Source organism: Cibotium barometz, chromosome 9, assembly GCF_041138505.1.
Source record: "Cibotium barometz isolate CiBa-2024 chromosome 9, ASM4113850v1, whole genome shotgun sequence".
NCBI lineage: Eukaryota > Viridiplantae > Streptophyta > Polypodiopsida > Cyatheales > Cibotiaceae > Cibotium > Cibotium barometz.
Window position 1 is genome coordinate 57651742 of NC_141054.1, and position 15635 is coordinate 57667376.

General features: G+C 46.4%; 1 protein-coding gene across 7 annotated transcripts in view; it reads right to left on the reverse strand.

Moving 5' to 3' along the window:
- Positions 1-2726: 2726 nt before the first annotated feature.
- Positions 2727-15635, reverse strand: part of LOC147635753 (uncharacterized) — a 167370-nt gene continuing 154461 nt past the window's right edge. For 3 of the 7 annotated variants that reach the window (XM_086803157.1, XM_086803156.1, XM_086803158.1), the window contains one exon: positions 2732-3868. In XM_086803157.1, the coding sequence (XP_086659283.1) occupies positions 3489-3868 (380 nt within the window). In that variant the 3' untranslated portion in view covers positions 2732-3488. Of the gene's footprint in view, positions 3869-15635 lie in introns of all 7 variants that reach the window. The other 4 variants (XM_086803155.1, XM_086803159.1, XM_086803160.1 and 1 more) reach the window with 4 other exon arrangements.

A 15635-nucleotide genomic window follows, 5' to 3' on the forward strand; every position in this document is an offset into this window, starting at 1 on the left:
GTCCCAAGTTTTGCTTGACCACGACCCACTGACTAACTAGCAAAGGGACATGCCTCTCTAGCCCATCTTGAGAATCATCGTTTTCAGGCACATTTCCAAGAGCTCCATACTAATTATTGGCTACTCTTAACATTTTAGTATAACTAACAACTATGTACAGTGTAGCCTTTTGGGAATCGCACCTAAGGAAGGATGAGTGGAGGAACATAGAGAGGCTACAAGTGATGATGATGTCACTCATGATCAAGAGTAAGCCATATGTACCACATGACATTATATACGTGAAAAGTTTAGAGGCCCCAATTCCCTCTTTCAGACCATCACTTACATTCAATATGTATACACTCTTGACAAAGACCGCCTCTCCCACGCCTCACACTAGAGTCCTCTATGCAGTTACATCAAGAGAGGGAGAGGGAGCGGGTACTCGTTGACACAAACACCACCATTACCTACATGTGCATGGTAGTTTGGTTTCATGCACATGACATACAGATGGACCATCTCTGCGCATTTCAATACATTTCAGTACATCCTACCATGAGCTCTCATGGCAAAAGATCAAGCGAATCATTATCTAGTTACATCAACTTGGACTACACACATCGGACATCGACTCTTTGAGATCCCAAGATACGTACAGATACATATCACATGCTATGTGTATCACGATTGGCCAACTTAGGATATCCTCGCCTTCAAGGTAGAGCCAAGGATATCTCACAAGAGGAGAGGATATGAAGAGTATGTACCACACGAGAGAGGTAGAGAATGAGGCACACTATACGTTTTGTTGCCCAACCTACTATGAGATACACGAGAGATTACACTACCTTTTTGAGAAGGATTCGACCGCGTTATACAGTGTGCGGACCAAAGATGCGTGGGCATCTACTTGATGGCTCAGAGGACACAAGGATATAGTACTGACGTAGCACACTGAGAGACAATCCCAACCTTGACAAGATAGCTCTCAAAGAGCCATCAAAATTTGTGTGCGGTACATGCATCCACATCAAAGTCTACCACCTATACCAGTGCCTTTGCTCCCAGATCAAAGCCCACCATCACCCATACTCATGCTTTGACTCCACACCCTAGAGGAGTTCTCAAAAGCAAGTGTGATCAATCGTGCACATTTGGATAAAGTCCTAGACATTAATCCATTCTCACTCATGACGTTAATCCATCTTCACTCACGATCAGAAATCCTTGCACTGCCTTCAAGGTAGAGCCAAGGATATCTCACAAGAGGAGAGGATATGAAGAGCATGTACCACGAGAGAGGTAGAGGATGAGGCACACTATATGTTTTGTTGCCCAACCTACTATGAGATACACGAGAGATTACACTACCTTTTCTCGTAAGGATTCGACCGCGTGATACAGTGTGCGGACCAAAGATGCATGGGCATCTACTTGATGGCTCAGATGACACAATGATATAGTACTAATGTAGCACACAACAACTCTCAAAGAGCCATCAAAAATTTTGTGCAGTACATGCATCTACATCAAAGTCAACCACCCATACCAGTGCTCCTAGATCAAAGCCCACCACCACCCATACCCATGCTTCGGCTCCACACCCTAGAGGAGTTCTCAAAAGCGAGCATGATCAATCATGCACATTTGGATAAACTCCTAGACATTAATCCATTCTCGCTCATGATGTGAATCCATCTTCACTCATGGCCAAAAATCCTTGCACCCCCTTCAAGGTAGAGCCGAGGATATCTCACAAGAGGAGAGGATATGAAGAGCATATACCACGAGAGAGTTAGAGGATGAGGCACACTATATGTTTTGTTGCCCAACCTACTATTAGATACACGAGAGATTACACTACCTTTTTTGGGAAGGATTTGACCGTGTGATACAGTGTGCGGACCAAAGATGCGTGGGCATCTACTTGATGGCTCAGACGACACAAGGATATAGTACCAACGTAGCACACTGAGAGACAAGCCCAACCTCAACAAGACAGCTCTCAAAGAGCCATCAAACTTTTTGTGCGGTACATGCATCCACATCAAAGTCTACCACCCATACCAGTGCCTTTGCTCCCAGATCAAAGCCCACCACCACCCATACCCGTGTTTCGGCTCCACACCCTAGAGGAGTTCTCAAAAGCAAGCGTGATCAATCATGCACATTTGGATAACCTAGACATTAATCCATTCTTGCTCATGATGTGAATCCATCTTTTTTTGGTAATGCGAGATTTTTTATTTGTACCAAGCAATGTCCTTACAGATGACAGCTGGAAGTAAGACTCGATCACGAGACCTTACCCCAAACACACACGCTTCACCAATTGTTCACTCACGGTGAGAAATCCACCTTGCTCACCAACATGAGTTTCATCGATGTGAGCCATCATATTGGCACACCATACGCATCTTCTTTGGGTTGAACAGATGTACGCTTTTTTTGATCGATTGGTGTGGATACACGCACTCATTTCGGATCGGCATGGATAATCTCATGGACTGATTTGGCATACCCTTTCTTTGGTTCGAGACATACCATCTTCTTGAATCAGTGATCGGAATGAACAAATCAAGGTAATCTCTTAGCAAAAAACCAATCTACTATAACTATACTGTTATACATAACCCAGTCTAAATGCGAAGGCTTTCAAAAGAGATTCAAAAAGAGAGGAGAAACGAACAAAAGCTTTTACAAAACTTCATCTAATATAGAAATCGCACAACACAATTAAGAAGAAAACACAAGGAGTAAAATGAGGCATCACACCATCCGCTTGCTTCAAAGAGAGCATCTAGAGCAGACTCCATTCCTCCTAGAAATTGTCCCCACATTCACTAGAGCTTGTTGAAAGAGATCTATTACATCCCTCTCCTTGTATCTTCCAGTTGCTGGGCGTTTTTATAGCCATCTCTCCAAGACCCACTTTGTCTTTGCCGTTAACAAATTCTTGCTTCAATTACTTCACCATGGAGTTAATGTCCTTTCACTCAATCTTGCCACGCCAACAATATCAAGGCTAGGCAAAACATCTAGCACGACAACATCAACCATCTTGGTTTCTTAAAGAGAGAGAAGACACCACAAAGTATGATCCAAGGCATTTAACTACGTTTCCATGTGATGCAGATTCCTCTTAGGCAAAGTGGATACAGGGAAGCAGCAAATCACACCATTTAAGGCACGAGCTACGTTTGTGTATGATGCGGATCTCTCTTAAGAATAAGAAGAAATTCTTTCATGGCTTGGCTAACAGCATACAAATAGTGCCATCTGTTTGTAAAATAATTGAACCCATTCACACAAAGAAGCCGATCTCACTACATGCAAGCTGAAGATAGCCAGATCGTATGTCGGCAGAATCCTGCACTCCCATCCATACTCGCAAGCATTTATCTGCAAACATAATTTGTCTTTGTTGAGGTGCTGTTTACAATATCTGTGCAGCTTCCCACAGAGCGATTGTGTATATGATGCAGAGCCTGCCAAAGATTAGCTCACCTGCTGCTCTCTCCTTCTGTACCATTATACAATACTGCACCCAATTCAATTCGACCACTATCCTGGAAAGGTTTTTTCAGCCTGGAGAGTATGTTGGAGATCGTGTTGCCTGTTTTCTGATTTGACTCAGAGCATGCAAACAACTGTGTGCCAGAAGCAACTTTTCTTGAGTTCTGGCTTTGATACTTGCGGCGCAATTTCGACATCATGTCTTTCCTGGGAAAATCTTCTACCAGGTTTGAAGTCTCTTTTATATTTTGGCTTATGTCTCTGGCCTCCCGCGACATTTCTAAATGATTGGAGCTTCTTTCTGATATCCGTGTAGATGGAGAGCATGAACTGCTGAAGTTGATTTTTCCCTCTTCTGTATCTGGCACTGTAAAGTCATCAATGAAGAAGATATCAGTTTTCCAGGTTGCCCACATCAACAAGCGTGTTATAGGTGTAGGCAGTCTCACGGCACTCATGATATTACTGAACAAGCATGCATTATGCTATCCTGTCACTCATGTTTTGGCTAATTTAGTTTACGCATTATTGCCTTCTTTTCCCAACAAGCATGGTTGTTTTTACATTGATGGGGTACAAAACTTAGTACAATGAGAGGTGCAGATAGGTGGCATTACCTGCCCCCAGTGTGGCTACACCCCCCTTCCTTTTTTCCATTCAAAACAAGATCCTTACGTTAAAGATACATCTGTAGGATCAGAGAACAACCCTCACAAAGAGGTATTGACTGCAAGAAAGCAGCATGGCGGGAGGGGGCGAGGGGCGGGGGGGGCTGCATGCACATGTGTGTTAGAATCTGTAGGGGTGTCGTCAATGGGTCCAGCAGGATTCTTCTAAGCCATATAGACAACTTACAAAGCAGTTATATGAAGCATCCTCTGCAAATACACAAGACATATGTATAAAGTCAGATATTTAATGGTTCAAAACAAGGGTATCTCTACGAGGTTGACCTACGGTTTTGAAACCAAAACCGTTCTTTTCCAAATGCTTTTGCCCATAGTACTTAGCATATCCAGTGGGTGTACACCTGTAAGTCAAGCTTCTGAACATATCCTTTAATGCACGCTCTCACATGCCTTGAAATGGGTAATGCACCATGCCCAACGTACAAAGAATCCTTCAAGGGATTGAAATAATGCTTTAAAATGTGTGTCAAGAGCACATGAGTAGGAGAAAGCCTCGTTGACTTGCAAGAGACACCTAATGTGTTTGTATATGTAGCCTGCCACACTGCCTTGACACATGTTCAGCTGACAAGGGTCCGGTTGACAGGTGTTCAGTTGACAAGTGCCAGCCGTCCAGCTGTCAGAGTGACAAATGGCACTCCAAGCTGGTGATCCTGTTGGGGTTTCAGAGCTCTTGTATGTTTAACCACCCTCGATGTGTGTGTGTGTGTAACCTTGTTCATTCACGAGTGTGTGAACACCCCTTATAACTGGATAAGATAAGTGTATATGCCATGTGTCATGTGCTTATATGTGAGTGTGATATGTAAGGGTCAAAAAGCATGTACTTGACTAAAGTAATATATTATCACATCATTTTGAGTCGTGCAATATCATCTCTACAGCTTTTGTTTCCAAGCATATTTCCAAGAACCTCGCACTAAGTGCTAGCTCTTTGATATTCTAGTACGACCAGCGGCTATGTATGGTGGGTGCAGCCTTTTGGGGGCCAGGCCTAGGGAAGGATCACTAGGGAGGAGCATAGAGAAGCTACAGGTGATGATGTCACGCATGATCAGGAGTAAGCCATCTATACCACATGACATTCTACATGCAAAGTTTGGGGTGGCCCCACTGGTTACAGATGCCCTTTTTCCGATTGTCACTTATATTCAGCATGTATACACGCTTGACAGAGATCGTCTCCCACGACTAGCACTAGAGACCTCTATGCAATTATACAGCGAGAGGGAGAGGGAGCGATTGAGACGAAATGGATTGCCCTCCTCAGCGACACCGCCGCCACCATTACTGACACATGCATGGTACTCTGCGGTAGTCGAGTGGTTTCATGCACATGGCATACAAATGGACCGTCTCCTCCCGTTTCAGTATAGCCTGGATTCTCCCTACCTTGATCTCTCACGACAAGAGATCAACCGGAACATCCAGTCAGATCTACTCGGGCTACACATACACTAGACATGGGTGTCTACATCAGAGATTGGTAAGAAGAGTGAATTCTATAGAGATCACTTCTTGAGACTCTCCGAGGAGGGAATTCTTTGAGATCCTGGGATACATACAGATACACATGTCACATGCCATGCGTATCACGATCGGCCAACGCAAGGTATCCTCCCACCGCCTTAGAGTAGAGACTGGCAGAGCTGAGGATATCCCACATGAGGAGAGGACATGCACAGTACGCACCACAAGAGTACTAGAGGATGAGGCCCATTATATGTTCAGTTGCCCGGCTTACAATGAGATACAGGGGAAATTCCACTGCCTCTTCCGAGAGGGATTCGGACCACTCACACAGGTGATACAGTTTGAGGATCAGAGGTGCTTGGGCATGTACTTGATGGAGCTCAGACGACACAGGGATGTAGTGTTGAGGCAACATGCTAAGAGACAGCCCCGGCTCTGACAGGACACCTCACAAAGAGCCATCACAGATTTCTTTGTGTTACACATCCAAATCGGAATCCATTGCCCACATCAGTTCCTCTACTACGACATCAGAGCCCACCACCCATACCCACGCTCCAACTCCACGCCCCAGAGCGAGATAGCTCGATCCATTCTACGAGCCAGACATCCCCGACCCAGAGCATCAGGACCCTCCACCACACAGACGGATTTGTGAGGTTCTTCGCCGACATGACATGCTCCCATCACAAAGGCCTGACATTCACTCCACCATCGATCGGTTCTAGCCAAGGCGGATATCGTCATTAGCTAATCATAGCATATCTCACTCTACACAAGATCATATGTTGATCACATGTACTGTCAGATGTTTTCATTTTACTTTTTCTTTCAGTATTTCTGTCAGTGAGAGCAGCTTTTGCTGGCAGTGAACAGGCTCAGGAGTGATAGTTCCTGGGCGAGCACAATGGGTTACCATTTTGATTGGAGAGGATTGTGTTGGCTTTCTCAATGTTTATGCCCCGAACGCCGCTGCAGGTATAGCCCTCTTTTGGAGCACAGTCTGGCAGGCCCTTCCCAAGACTGACTTTTGGTGCATGGGTGGAGACTTCAACATGATAGAGACAGCAAAGGACAGACTTGGAGGCGGCATGGCCACAGTGTCAGGAGCAGAGTACTCTGCCTTTGAGGAGATGATACTGGCACTTAGGGGACAAGACCCTTGGCATCTTCCAGAGTTTCGGCACAGCCCTGGGAGCCTTAGCTACTCGCGATCGGATAGGAGGAGCACCAGCCCCAACCTCTCTAGACTAGACAAGTTTTATGTTGATGAGTGGGCTTGCAGCCTCCTCTCATGCTCTTGAAATCCCTCCACTCTGCTTTGGGCTGCCTCTTGTAAGAAACTATTGATCTCCCCCACGCCCACATCCAATGTGCACGCAGCAAAGCTTGAAATAACATCCGGTCCCGCCCATATCTGCTCTATCCTGTTGCAGATCTTGGGGTCTTGAATGAGGCTGTCCGGAATCCTAGAGCTCGCATGCATGTCCTGCCTTCAGGGGTGATCTCGCATGCATGTCCTACCTTCAGGGGTGATCTAAGGACAGAATAACCGGGCGTGATATGAAAAAGTAGTGCATACCAAAATACTGATCATGCCCCCACGTCTGAGGAGGGGTCTGGCTTCTTTACAACGGCTTCAGGAGAGTTCCAGATAGCCCATGGATTGAGAGTCAGCTTACTGCCGCCTGCATGGAGATTAGATCCATACAGGAGAGGAGGGTCGAGTACAAGTACCATGCCGAATTTTCCTTCTGGACCCACGCTGGTGACAGAGTCACAGGGGATTTCTTTGAGATAGCCAGTCCCCCACATAGGAGGACAAACGACATTCACAAGTTGTGTGGCTAGGATGGAGCTATTATTTTTGATCCCCCCCATGTGAGAGCTATCACCACAAATTTTTTCCGATCTCTTCTCACCGACGCCCCATTATCCCCACAGGTGATGGACGCACGCGAGAGGGTTTGGTGGCACACGAGAGAGGTGGTTCCCCCCTCTCTTCGGTCCTTCTTATTGACTCCATTTACTGCTGAGGAGGTGGCAGAGACACTAGCAACACTTCCCAGGGGAAAATGCCTGGGGGCAGACAGGCTTCTAGTCTCTTTCTTTCTTCGTCATTGGGACCTCATGGAAGGTGGCCTTCGAGCTGCCTTCAATGAGATTATGCTCACAGGTGCCATGCCAAAGAGGCTCTCAGAGGGTTTGATACAGTTGATTCCTAAGGAGGGTGGTGAAAAATTGGAGATCTAGCAGCAGAGACCCATCACTCTTCTAGGGACCGCCTATAAGATTTTGGCCAAGGCCATCGGCAAGAGACTTCAGCCTTTCCTCCCTAATTTGATTTATGACACTCAGACAAGCTTTGTTCAAGATAGGAGCATTCTATACAACATTTTCACCTTCTAGGAGGCGACAGCTTCGGCCAAGATGCGACAGCAGGACCTCATAGTGCTACTCCTAGACTTTGAGAAAGCTTATGATAGGGTGGATTGGAACTTTCTGTAGGGCACGATGAGCCAAATGGGATTCCCCGTGGAGTGGATTCATGGGGTTTCGGGATTTTACTTAGCCTCGCACAGCCAGGTTCTCATAGAGGGAGCCAATGGCGACAAATTCCCTCTTTTCCGCTCGGTACGGCAGGGCTGTCCTCTGGCACCTTACCTCTTCCTATTCGTCGCCGAGGCCATGAGTAGTTTTCTCTCAACCCAAGAGACTGGGCTTCAGGGATTGTCTCCCCCTCCGCACTCAAGAGGAGCTGCTTGACTCAGAGTTTGCAGACGACACAACAGCTTACCTTTCAGGAGATGTGGGGAATCTCTAGAGATTCACGGAGGCAATCGAGATCTTTTGTTGCGCATTAGGAGCATAGATCAACTGGCACAAGTCGTGTGGTTTTTGGGTAGGCTCAGCACCTGCCCCGACTCGACACCTAGTTGAGGCTTCTAGTGGATCCGGAGGGACACTCCAGTTCACTATCTTGGATGCCAAGTGGGCATTGATATCTCCTGCGCAGCAGCTCGCCCCTCTTCTTCTGAGTATTCGAAAAAAACTTTTATACTAGAGTTCTGCGAGGCTCTCCCTAGCAGGTAGAGTGGTGGTGGCGAACCAGGTTCTTCTTGCCACCATGTGGTACATCACTTCGTGATGGGCCTTCTCTCGAGCATGTATTGGCCAGGTACAACGGTTGATCCGAAACTTCTTATGGGCCGGCGGTAACAGGAGGCCTACCAGAGCCAAGGTGGCATGGAGAGTGATCATTCAACCACGACGTAGAGGGGGGCTAGGCATCATCGACCCTACTATTCAGAGCCGTGCCCTACTGGGCAAGCTCATTGTTAGAGGACTGCTTCCCGATGGTGAACCTTGGAAGGACTTCCTCTTGGCCCAGATTTCAGCCAGCACCCCGAGTCTAGGGGAACCGTGGGAGTACCAGATGGATCTTCACAGAGATGCGGGCCTACGGTTTTAGTCTAGATTTTGAGGACAGATTTTCAGCCAATTTACTTCGTGCTTGGGATCAAGCCGGCCCTTAGGCAGATAGCTCTAGTAGCCTGAGAGGAGTGGCTTCAACAGCCATTGGTCTAGAACCCCTGATCCGTTTACCTAGTGGCCACATGTTGGGGGCCCGACCTCATGTATCATGGGGCGCATTGAGCATAGGACCTACCAGGTTCCTTGGAGATTGGATTGCACATAGGCAGTTACCCCCAGACGTTACCCCCAGAGATGCAAGAGAGAGGCCTGACATGGATCCGGGGTAGAGACAAGCTCAGCATTGACATCGACTCAGCTATTCCTCACGACTGGTTGATTCCTATCACAGACCCGACTCCCCCAGTGTGGCTAGGCATGCTAACCATGCATGATATTCTTGTGGCAGTCCACGGAGCAGATGAAGGCAGTGGTCTGCTCACTTTTTCTATTGGAGAGGATTTCAAGCTGCACCTTACAGAGGGTGAGGGTGGTTGGATTTCAGGCACGGGAGAGGCACATAGACCCACCACCGGCCAAGGTGACCAGGGAGAGATTATGGCGGCTATGGGTATGGGAGTGCCAACCTCTCACGCGCCTACAGTGGGACCCAGCTGGCATGACCATGCGGATCGGGTGGAGACTCTGGATGCCCCCTTCTTTGCATATACAGCGTCACTATGCACAGGGCCTTGACTTGGATCATTACATGGGGCACTGTCACTTGGGCCACAAAGGCTAAGGTGGTCAAGGCTTACGAGGAGGACGGTGAAGGGCTAGCCCTTCAGGTCTCTCACCACAGCATTTCGGCAATACCAGTCACAACCCCACCTACAAACCACTAGTGACCAAGCTCATGCCAGAGATGGAAAATTTGTAGTAGCATTGCAGACTGGCACACATGGCGAGCTCGATGCAACGGAGCCATTGAGGGTACCCACACTCCGCCAACAGAGTCTATCAAGAGCATTTGGCTCGACATCATACATACCCTCCGCAATTTGGGGGGTAAGCTACAGGGTGGATCTGATCGCATGCGGAAGCGGCGAGAAGCTTTCTTGAGGCTCTAGCGGGCCTGGCCCTTTTCTCACTAATAGAGGTGGTGACCCCAATTGGCATTATACACATGTGTTGGCCAGAACCACACAGGTAAAGATGCGGAGAATCCGCTGCCAAATCTGTTGAGTCTCTAAGACTCCCAAGGGTGGCCGCACCGTGGGCAAGCTGCTACCCGACCTCCAACAACCAGCTTAGTTATTCCCTTCATGAGGCCCTTGGTCTCCCTCTAGTCTCAACATGGCTCTGTCAGCCCAAGAAAGTTTCTTTAAGAGAAATCCTACTCTGATACCATTGTAAGCCATCAGCAGGACGTGCAGTGATAGACTCAACCACATGTCCAAGAGATAAAGATATAGAGAGAGAGAAAGAAAGAAAGAAAGAAAGATATATTAACGTCTACAAGAGGCCAAAGTGGCCTATGAGGCAAAAGTACCAATACATCCAAAACTCAAGGAAACTAAATGTCCTGAGTAGAAAATGAAAAGCATAAACTAAAAAACAACTAGCTATAACATGTGGCCAAAGAGGAACTAGTGGCCTGATATAGCTACCAGAAAAAGGCATATCTGATAAAAGTGTGGAATTGGAAAAATGGTAAGCTATGGGAAGCAGCTGAGATAGACTCATCCCATAATGTCTCGCATAGGTCGGTCCAACATAGCCAGGCTGAAGCGCCAAGGTCGTGCTGCACGACGTCATGCCAATATCGCATGTATCCTCTGATAATGTCTCGGCTGAGAGGGGAGAGAGAGAAAGGAATAGGGATCTTGCACAATACACCACACAGAGCGGGGAACAGGCCCCGCCCCCTTTCAAGAATTTATTTGGGAAAAATCCACAGGCACGTTGGCCAGGATCAATACAATCAATGAATACAAACAAACAAATATACCGATGTAGGATATCCAAATCAATGTCGATGTCAAGGCACGAGATCTCTGATGCCGAGCACACCACGGGGATGACCCACAAGTATCTCTCACCGGGCTAGTACCAGATCCAATATCCAAATCCCAATCGAATGAATCCAAGTCCAAGTTCCAAGTCCAAGCTCCAAGTTCCAAATCCAAGTCCAAGTCCAAATCCCAAGTCTAAGTTCCAAGTCCAAACTCCAAGTTCCAAGTCCAAGTCCAAACTCCAAGTTCCAAGTCCAAGTCCAAGCTCCAAGTCTAAATCCAAACCCTGAATCTCAAAGATGGGCGGCAGTGGCGCTATACAGGCGGCAACTGGGTGGAGGTCGGGCGGAGCTTGGCAAGCGACCGACTAAGCTAGGTGGCGGTCGGGCTGAGCTGGGCGGCGGCCGGGCTGAGCTGAGTGGCGGCAACGGCGACGAGTGGATGAAGATGAGGGCCCTACATGAGCCCTGGTAGGAGTGGGCTCCGAGCCCGATGAAGAAGAAACAACTCATGCCATAGGTGCTAGTGGCCTTGCCAGTTTGGGTGCATCCAATGAAGCTGTGAATGCGGTAAGAGCAGCCTTCTTTGTATTTGGAATGAGAGGGCAAGAGTAGATGCCATGGCCTTTCTCTCTAATGAGTTGGGCACTGACTCTATCTGTTCCTCCATTCTTCTCGTTGTTGCCATAGTAGTGGCACTTCCACTTCCTTGCTCCTCCCTTGCTGGAATATTTGTTGCTGCTCATCCCACAACTTCGACGCCATGCTGCTTGGAGACAGAAAGCATAGTTACCAGGAAACGGGAATGAGGGAACGTTTTGGCCCCTGGGAACGGGAACGTTTTGAACCCCCGGAACGGGAACAGGAACGGGGGAACGCCACATCAACAAACAGAACTAATGGAATTCTGAAAAATGTCATTTAAATGATGAATTTTAAGTAGGATAGGCTAAAACTTTGAAATTTTATGTTATGTATGCATAGCCGAGTGGAAAAATTAGAGGAAAAATGTTTTTTTTTCAACATTTTTCCCTTTTTTAAGGGTTTTTGGGCTTGTTACTAGGGGAATGTTTCGGAACGTGGCGGAACTTTTCCCCCTGGCCGTTCCTTGTGACAGAACGTTCCAAAACGTTCCCCCATGTTTCGGAACGTCCAGGACTGGGAAACGGCGTTCCCCCGTTCCCTAGAGGGGGAACGGCATTTCCTAGTAGCTATGACGCATAGTAACAAGTGCTGAAGCATTTACACATGAGGCTTGAGTGTCCCAGCTGGTGTCAATGAGCAAAGGTGATGTGCAACGGGGGTGTGATGAGAATCAAGATGTTGTGCCTGCGATGAGATGATGTGCACTGTGCAGCAACGAGACGACATCGGACGATGATGATGGCGGCACCGAGCGCTAGCACCGATGGGTGGTCGACGGTCATCGCACAGGAAAGCGAGTAGACAGCTGGGAACGGTGCGTTACCACCACGTGTTCGCGATTCTTGCTTGAGGCCACTTTTCTGCCAATTTTCAACCACCCCTCCCGGAACGGCCCGTAAATGGGTAAGGGAACGTTCCGGAACATTCCATCTGGCCGTTCCACACCACGGAACATTCCAAGGCGTTCCAGAGCGTTCTGTACAACCCATTTAGAGGAAACGTCGTTCCCACATTCCACATGGGCAGAACGGCATTCCGTGGTAGGTCTGATTCATACTCTAAGCAAGGTGTGGTTGAAATTTGAGAAAATTCCATCAAGTATTCATGTTGTTTTCATCAAAGCTTCAGACAAAGAGCTTAACAATGAGCTGCTGCTAACCAAACATGATTAATCGTAATCATATTGGTGTTTTCCATCCTTTAAGGGCTTCAATCAATCATTGGTAAGCTGCTACACAACATGGGCACTTCATTTGTTATTTTCCCTCTTGATTAAGTCTTAATTGCTCACTCCAAATAAGGTCATTTTCTACACAAAGAAAGTGTGTGTTCACACTCAAAGCTTCAATGCCCACTTCATGTAAGTCAACCAATGTGAAAAACTTGAAGGTTAAGCATCAAGATAAAAATCAAGAAGCCTAAGCTCATTAGAAAACCCAAATCTTACTATTATGCATATGCTAAAGGATTTGGACTTTTTGGCTTTTTATGCAATGAGAGACTTCTAGAGCTTCTTGAATGATCATTAAGAGGGAGGTTCCTTTTCAATGCATGATTATTTGAGCATCTTTTTGTAAAGCATTAGACACTGCCCTTGAGCTATAAGCCAAGAGGTAAGACCTTGCTTAATAGATTCCAAGGGTCACAGTGATAAATTTGATGGGAAAGGCTTTCACACTTGGTAGACCAAGGTGAAGTTTGTATTGATGAAAAAGGGACTTTGGAACATTGCAAATGGAAAGCATAAGAAACCAACAACCAGGGGGGATAGTGAAACATTATGGCTTACCAAAAATGAAAATGCTTTTGCCATAACAGCTTTAGGGTTACATCACTAAGGCTAAAAGTGCACATGAGGATTGGGATACACTCGACACAATTTTTGAAGCAAAAGGTAAGCACTCAAAGATAGGCTTTAAAATTCATTTCTATGAACTTAAAATGAAATCATCTGACAGCCTCCCACGGCACATAAACTACATGAAGAGTATAATGGCTCAACCTGCAGCCATAGGAGGAAGCACTAGTGGAAGAAGATGTCATAGCGGTACTTCTTAAAAGCATGCCAGTGAGGAATATTCACATCTTCTGTCTACTTTGGAAAACTTGCCAAAACCTAAGCTAGATTGTCACATGCGAAAGTTCTGGAAGTCTTCTTTCAGCCCTAAACACCATCTTGGAATGCAAAATGCAAGCAAGAGATATGGAAAGAAGAGAGAGAGAGAGATAGCTGTGTTTCAGTATATTCATATAGTACAAAAAGGTGTACATCTTGGCAAGCGTTTGGCTGCTCCTCAAAAGGTGGTAAACACCTACTCTATGCCTATTCCCATGAAGGACTAAATGATCATCAAGGAGCAAAGTGATTGCTATTTATAGGCTTGGAAAACACTTGTGGGCTGGCCGACACGCAGGTCCCTTGGACACCCCCACTTGCTGCAACCGACACAAACATGCCTCCATAAATGCTGGCCAACAGCTTCCTGGGTGATTCCATAGTCTTCTTGCCCATGCCTAGCTGTTGTAGCTCCAGACTCTAGTTCCAAAAGTGGTTCTTTATATGTTAACATTCAAGCAATAGCCCTGGGAATGAGCATGCACATGTCTTACACATGGCATGCCCCTCTACTAAACTTGATGATGGAATCCAATAGCCCTGGGAATGAGCATGCACATGTCTTACACATGGCATGCCCCTCTCCTAAACTTGATGATGGGATTCCAACCTCTGTTCTTGGATGACTGTCATCATCCCCTTTTGTCTCTTCCTAGACTCCCCAACTTGTCATCCTTCCCTTCCTAGAAACCTTTTCACTGAAACCTTGCCCGGTCTCCAAATCCACTCCAAATCTTATAAAGATCTATGCATCTGTTCCATCATGTCCCCTATTCCTTCATGCCCTACCCCTGAACACATTATGTGGTCTTATGTTCCTGAGTATTAGTGTCTCGCACTCACTCCACCCCTTGGAGGATCGTCCTCCCTTGGAACCATTGCCGCTAAAAGCCTTTCGTGGTATGCCCCAAGTGGCACCCATAGTTATTTCTCGTACCTGTACGAACCTATTCGTACAGTATGGTTCCTATTCGTACAGTATGGTTCGTACAGTACAATTCTGTACGATATTGTATGGTCTCGTATGGTACGAATTGACTGCTGGTGGCAGTTTTTCACTGTTGGCAGTTTTTAACCCTTCCAAATCGAAAATGTCAAGTTTGTAATTGTTTTTTTTTTTACCGTATTTTATTGTACGCTATCCCAAAATTTCATATCATACCAAAAATTCCTGTACGGTATCGTATTTTTGTACCATGACAACTATGGTAGCACCCGACTCACAGGATTGCCATTCCCCCTGGGTCTTGTAGAACAACACCAACCAACCTCCTAGGAACTTCTTCCATGTCTTGTGTTACTCTCCTTGGACTGTGCACCTTCATCTAGGAGACCCTTTGTCACGTGCACACCCATCAGGTGTACAAGTGGCATGGCATCATCAGGCATATAATTAGGATATTTATTCAGGCATATATCAGTATGAGCATCATATGGGGGTGTTTCATCACCAACACCAGCATCCTAATCATCATGAGCATTTTATGGCATTTATGGCATCAGCCGACAGCATGTATAAACCAGCCGACTGGCATTTTATGGACTTTGTGACATTTTATGGCAATCGTGGGCTTCTTGCATCTGGCCGACCATGGTTAGTTAGTACGAAAGGTACGATACGGTACGGTACGATAAAATACGGTACTAATTGGTACCTCAAAATTTTTTGAGGTACGGTACGATATTAGTACGTTTTTTTTTTTAAAATACTTCCTAAACTTAAAAATTGTAGACAAGAAGTTACAAAATAGTAGAACCATGAACATAATGTCATCATGCCATT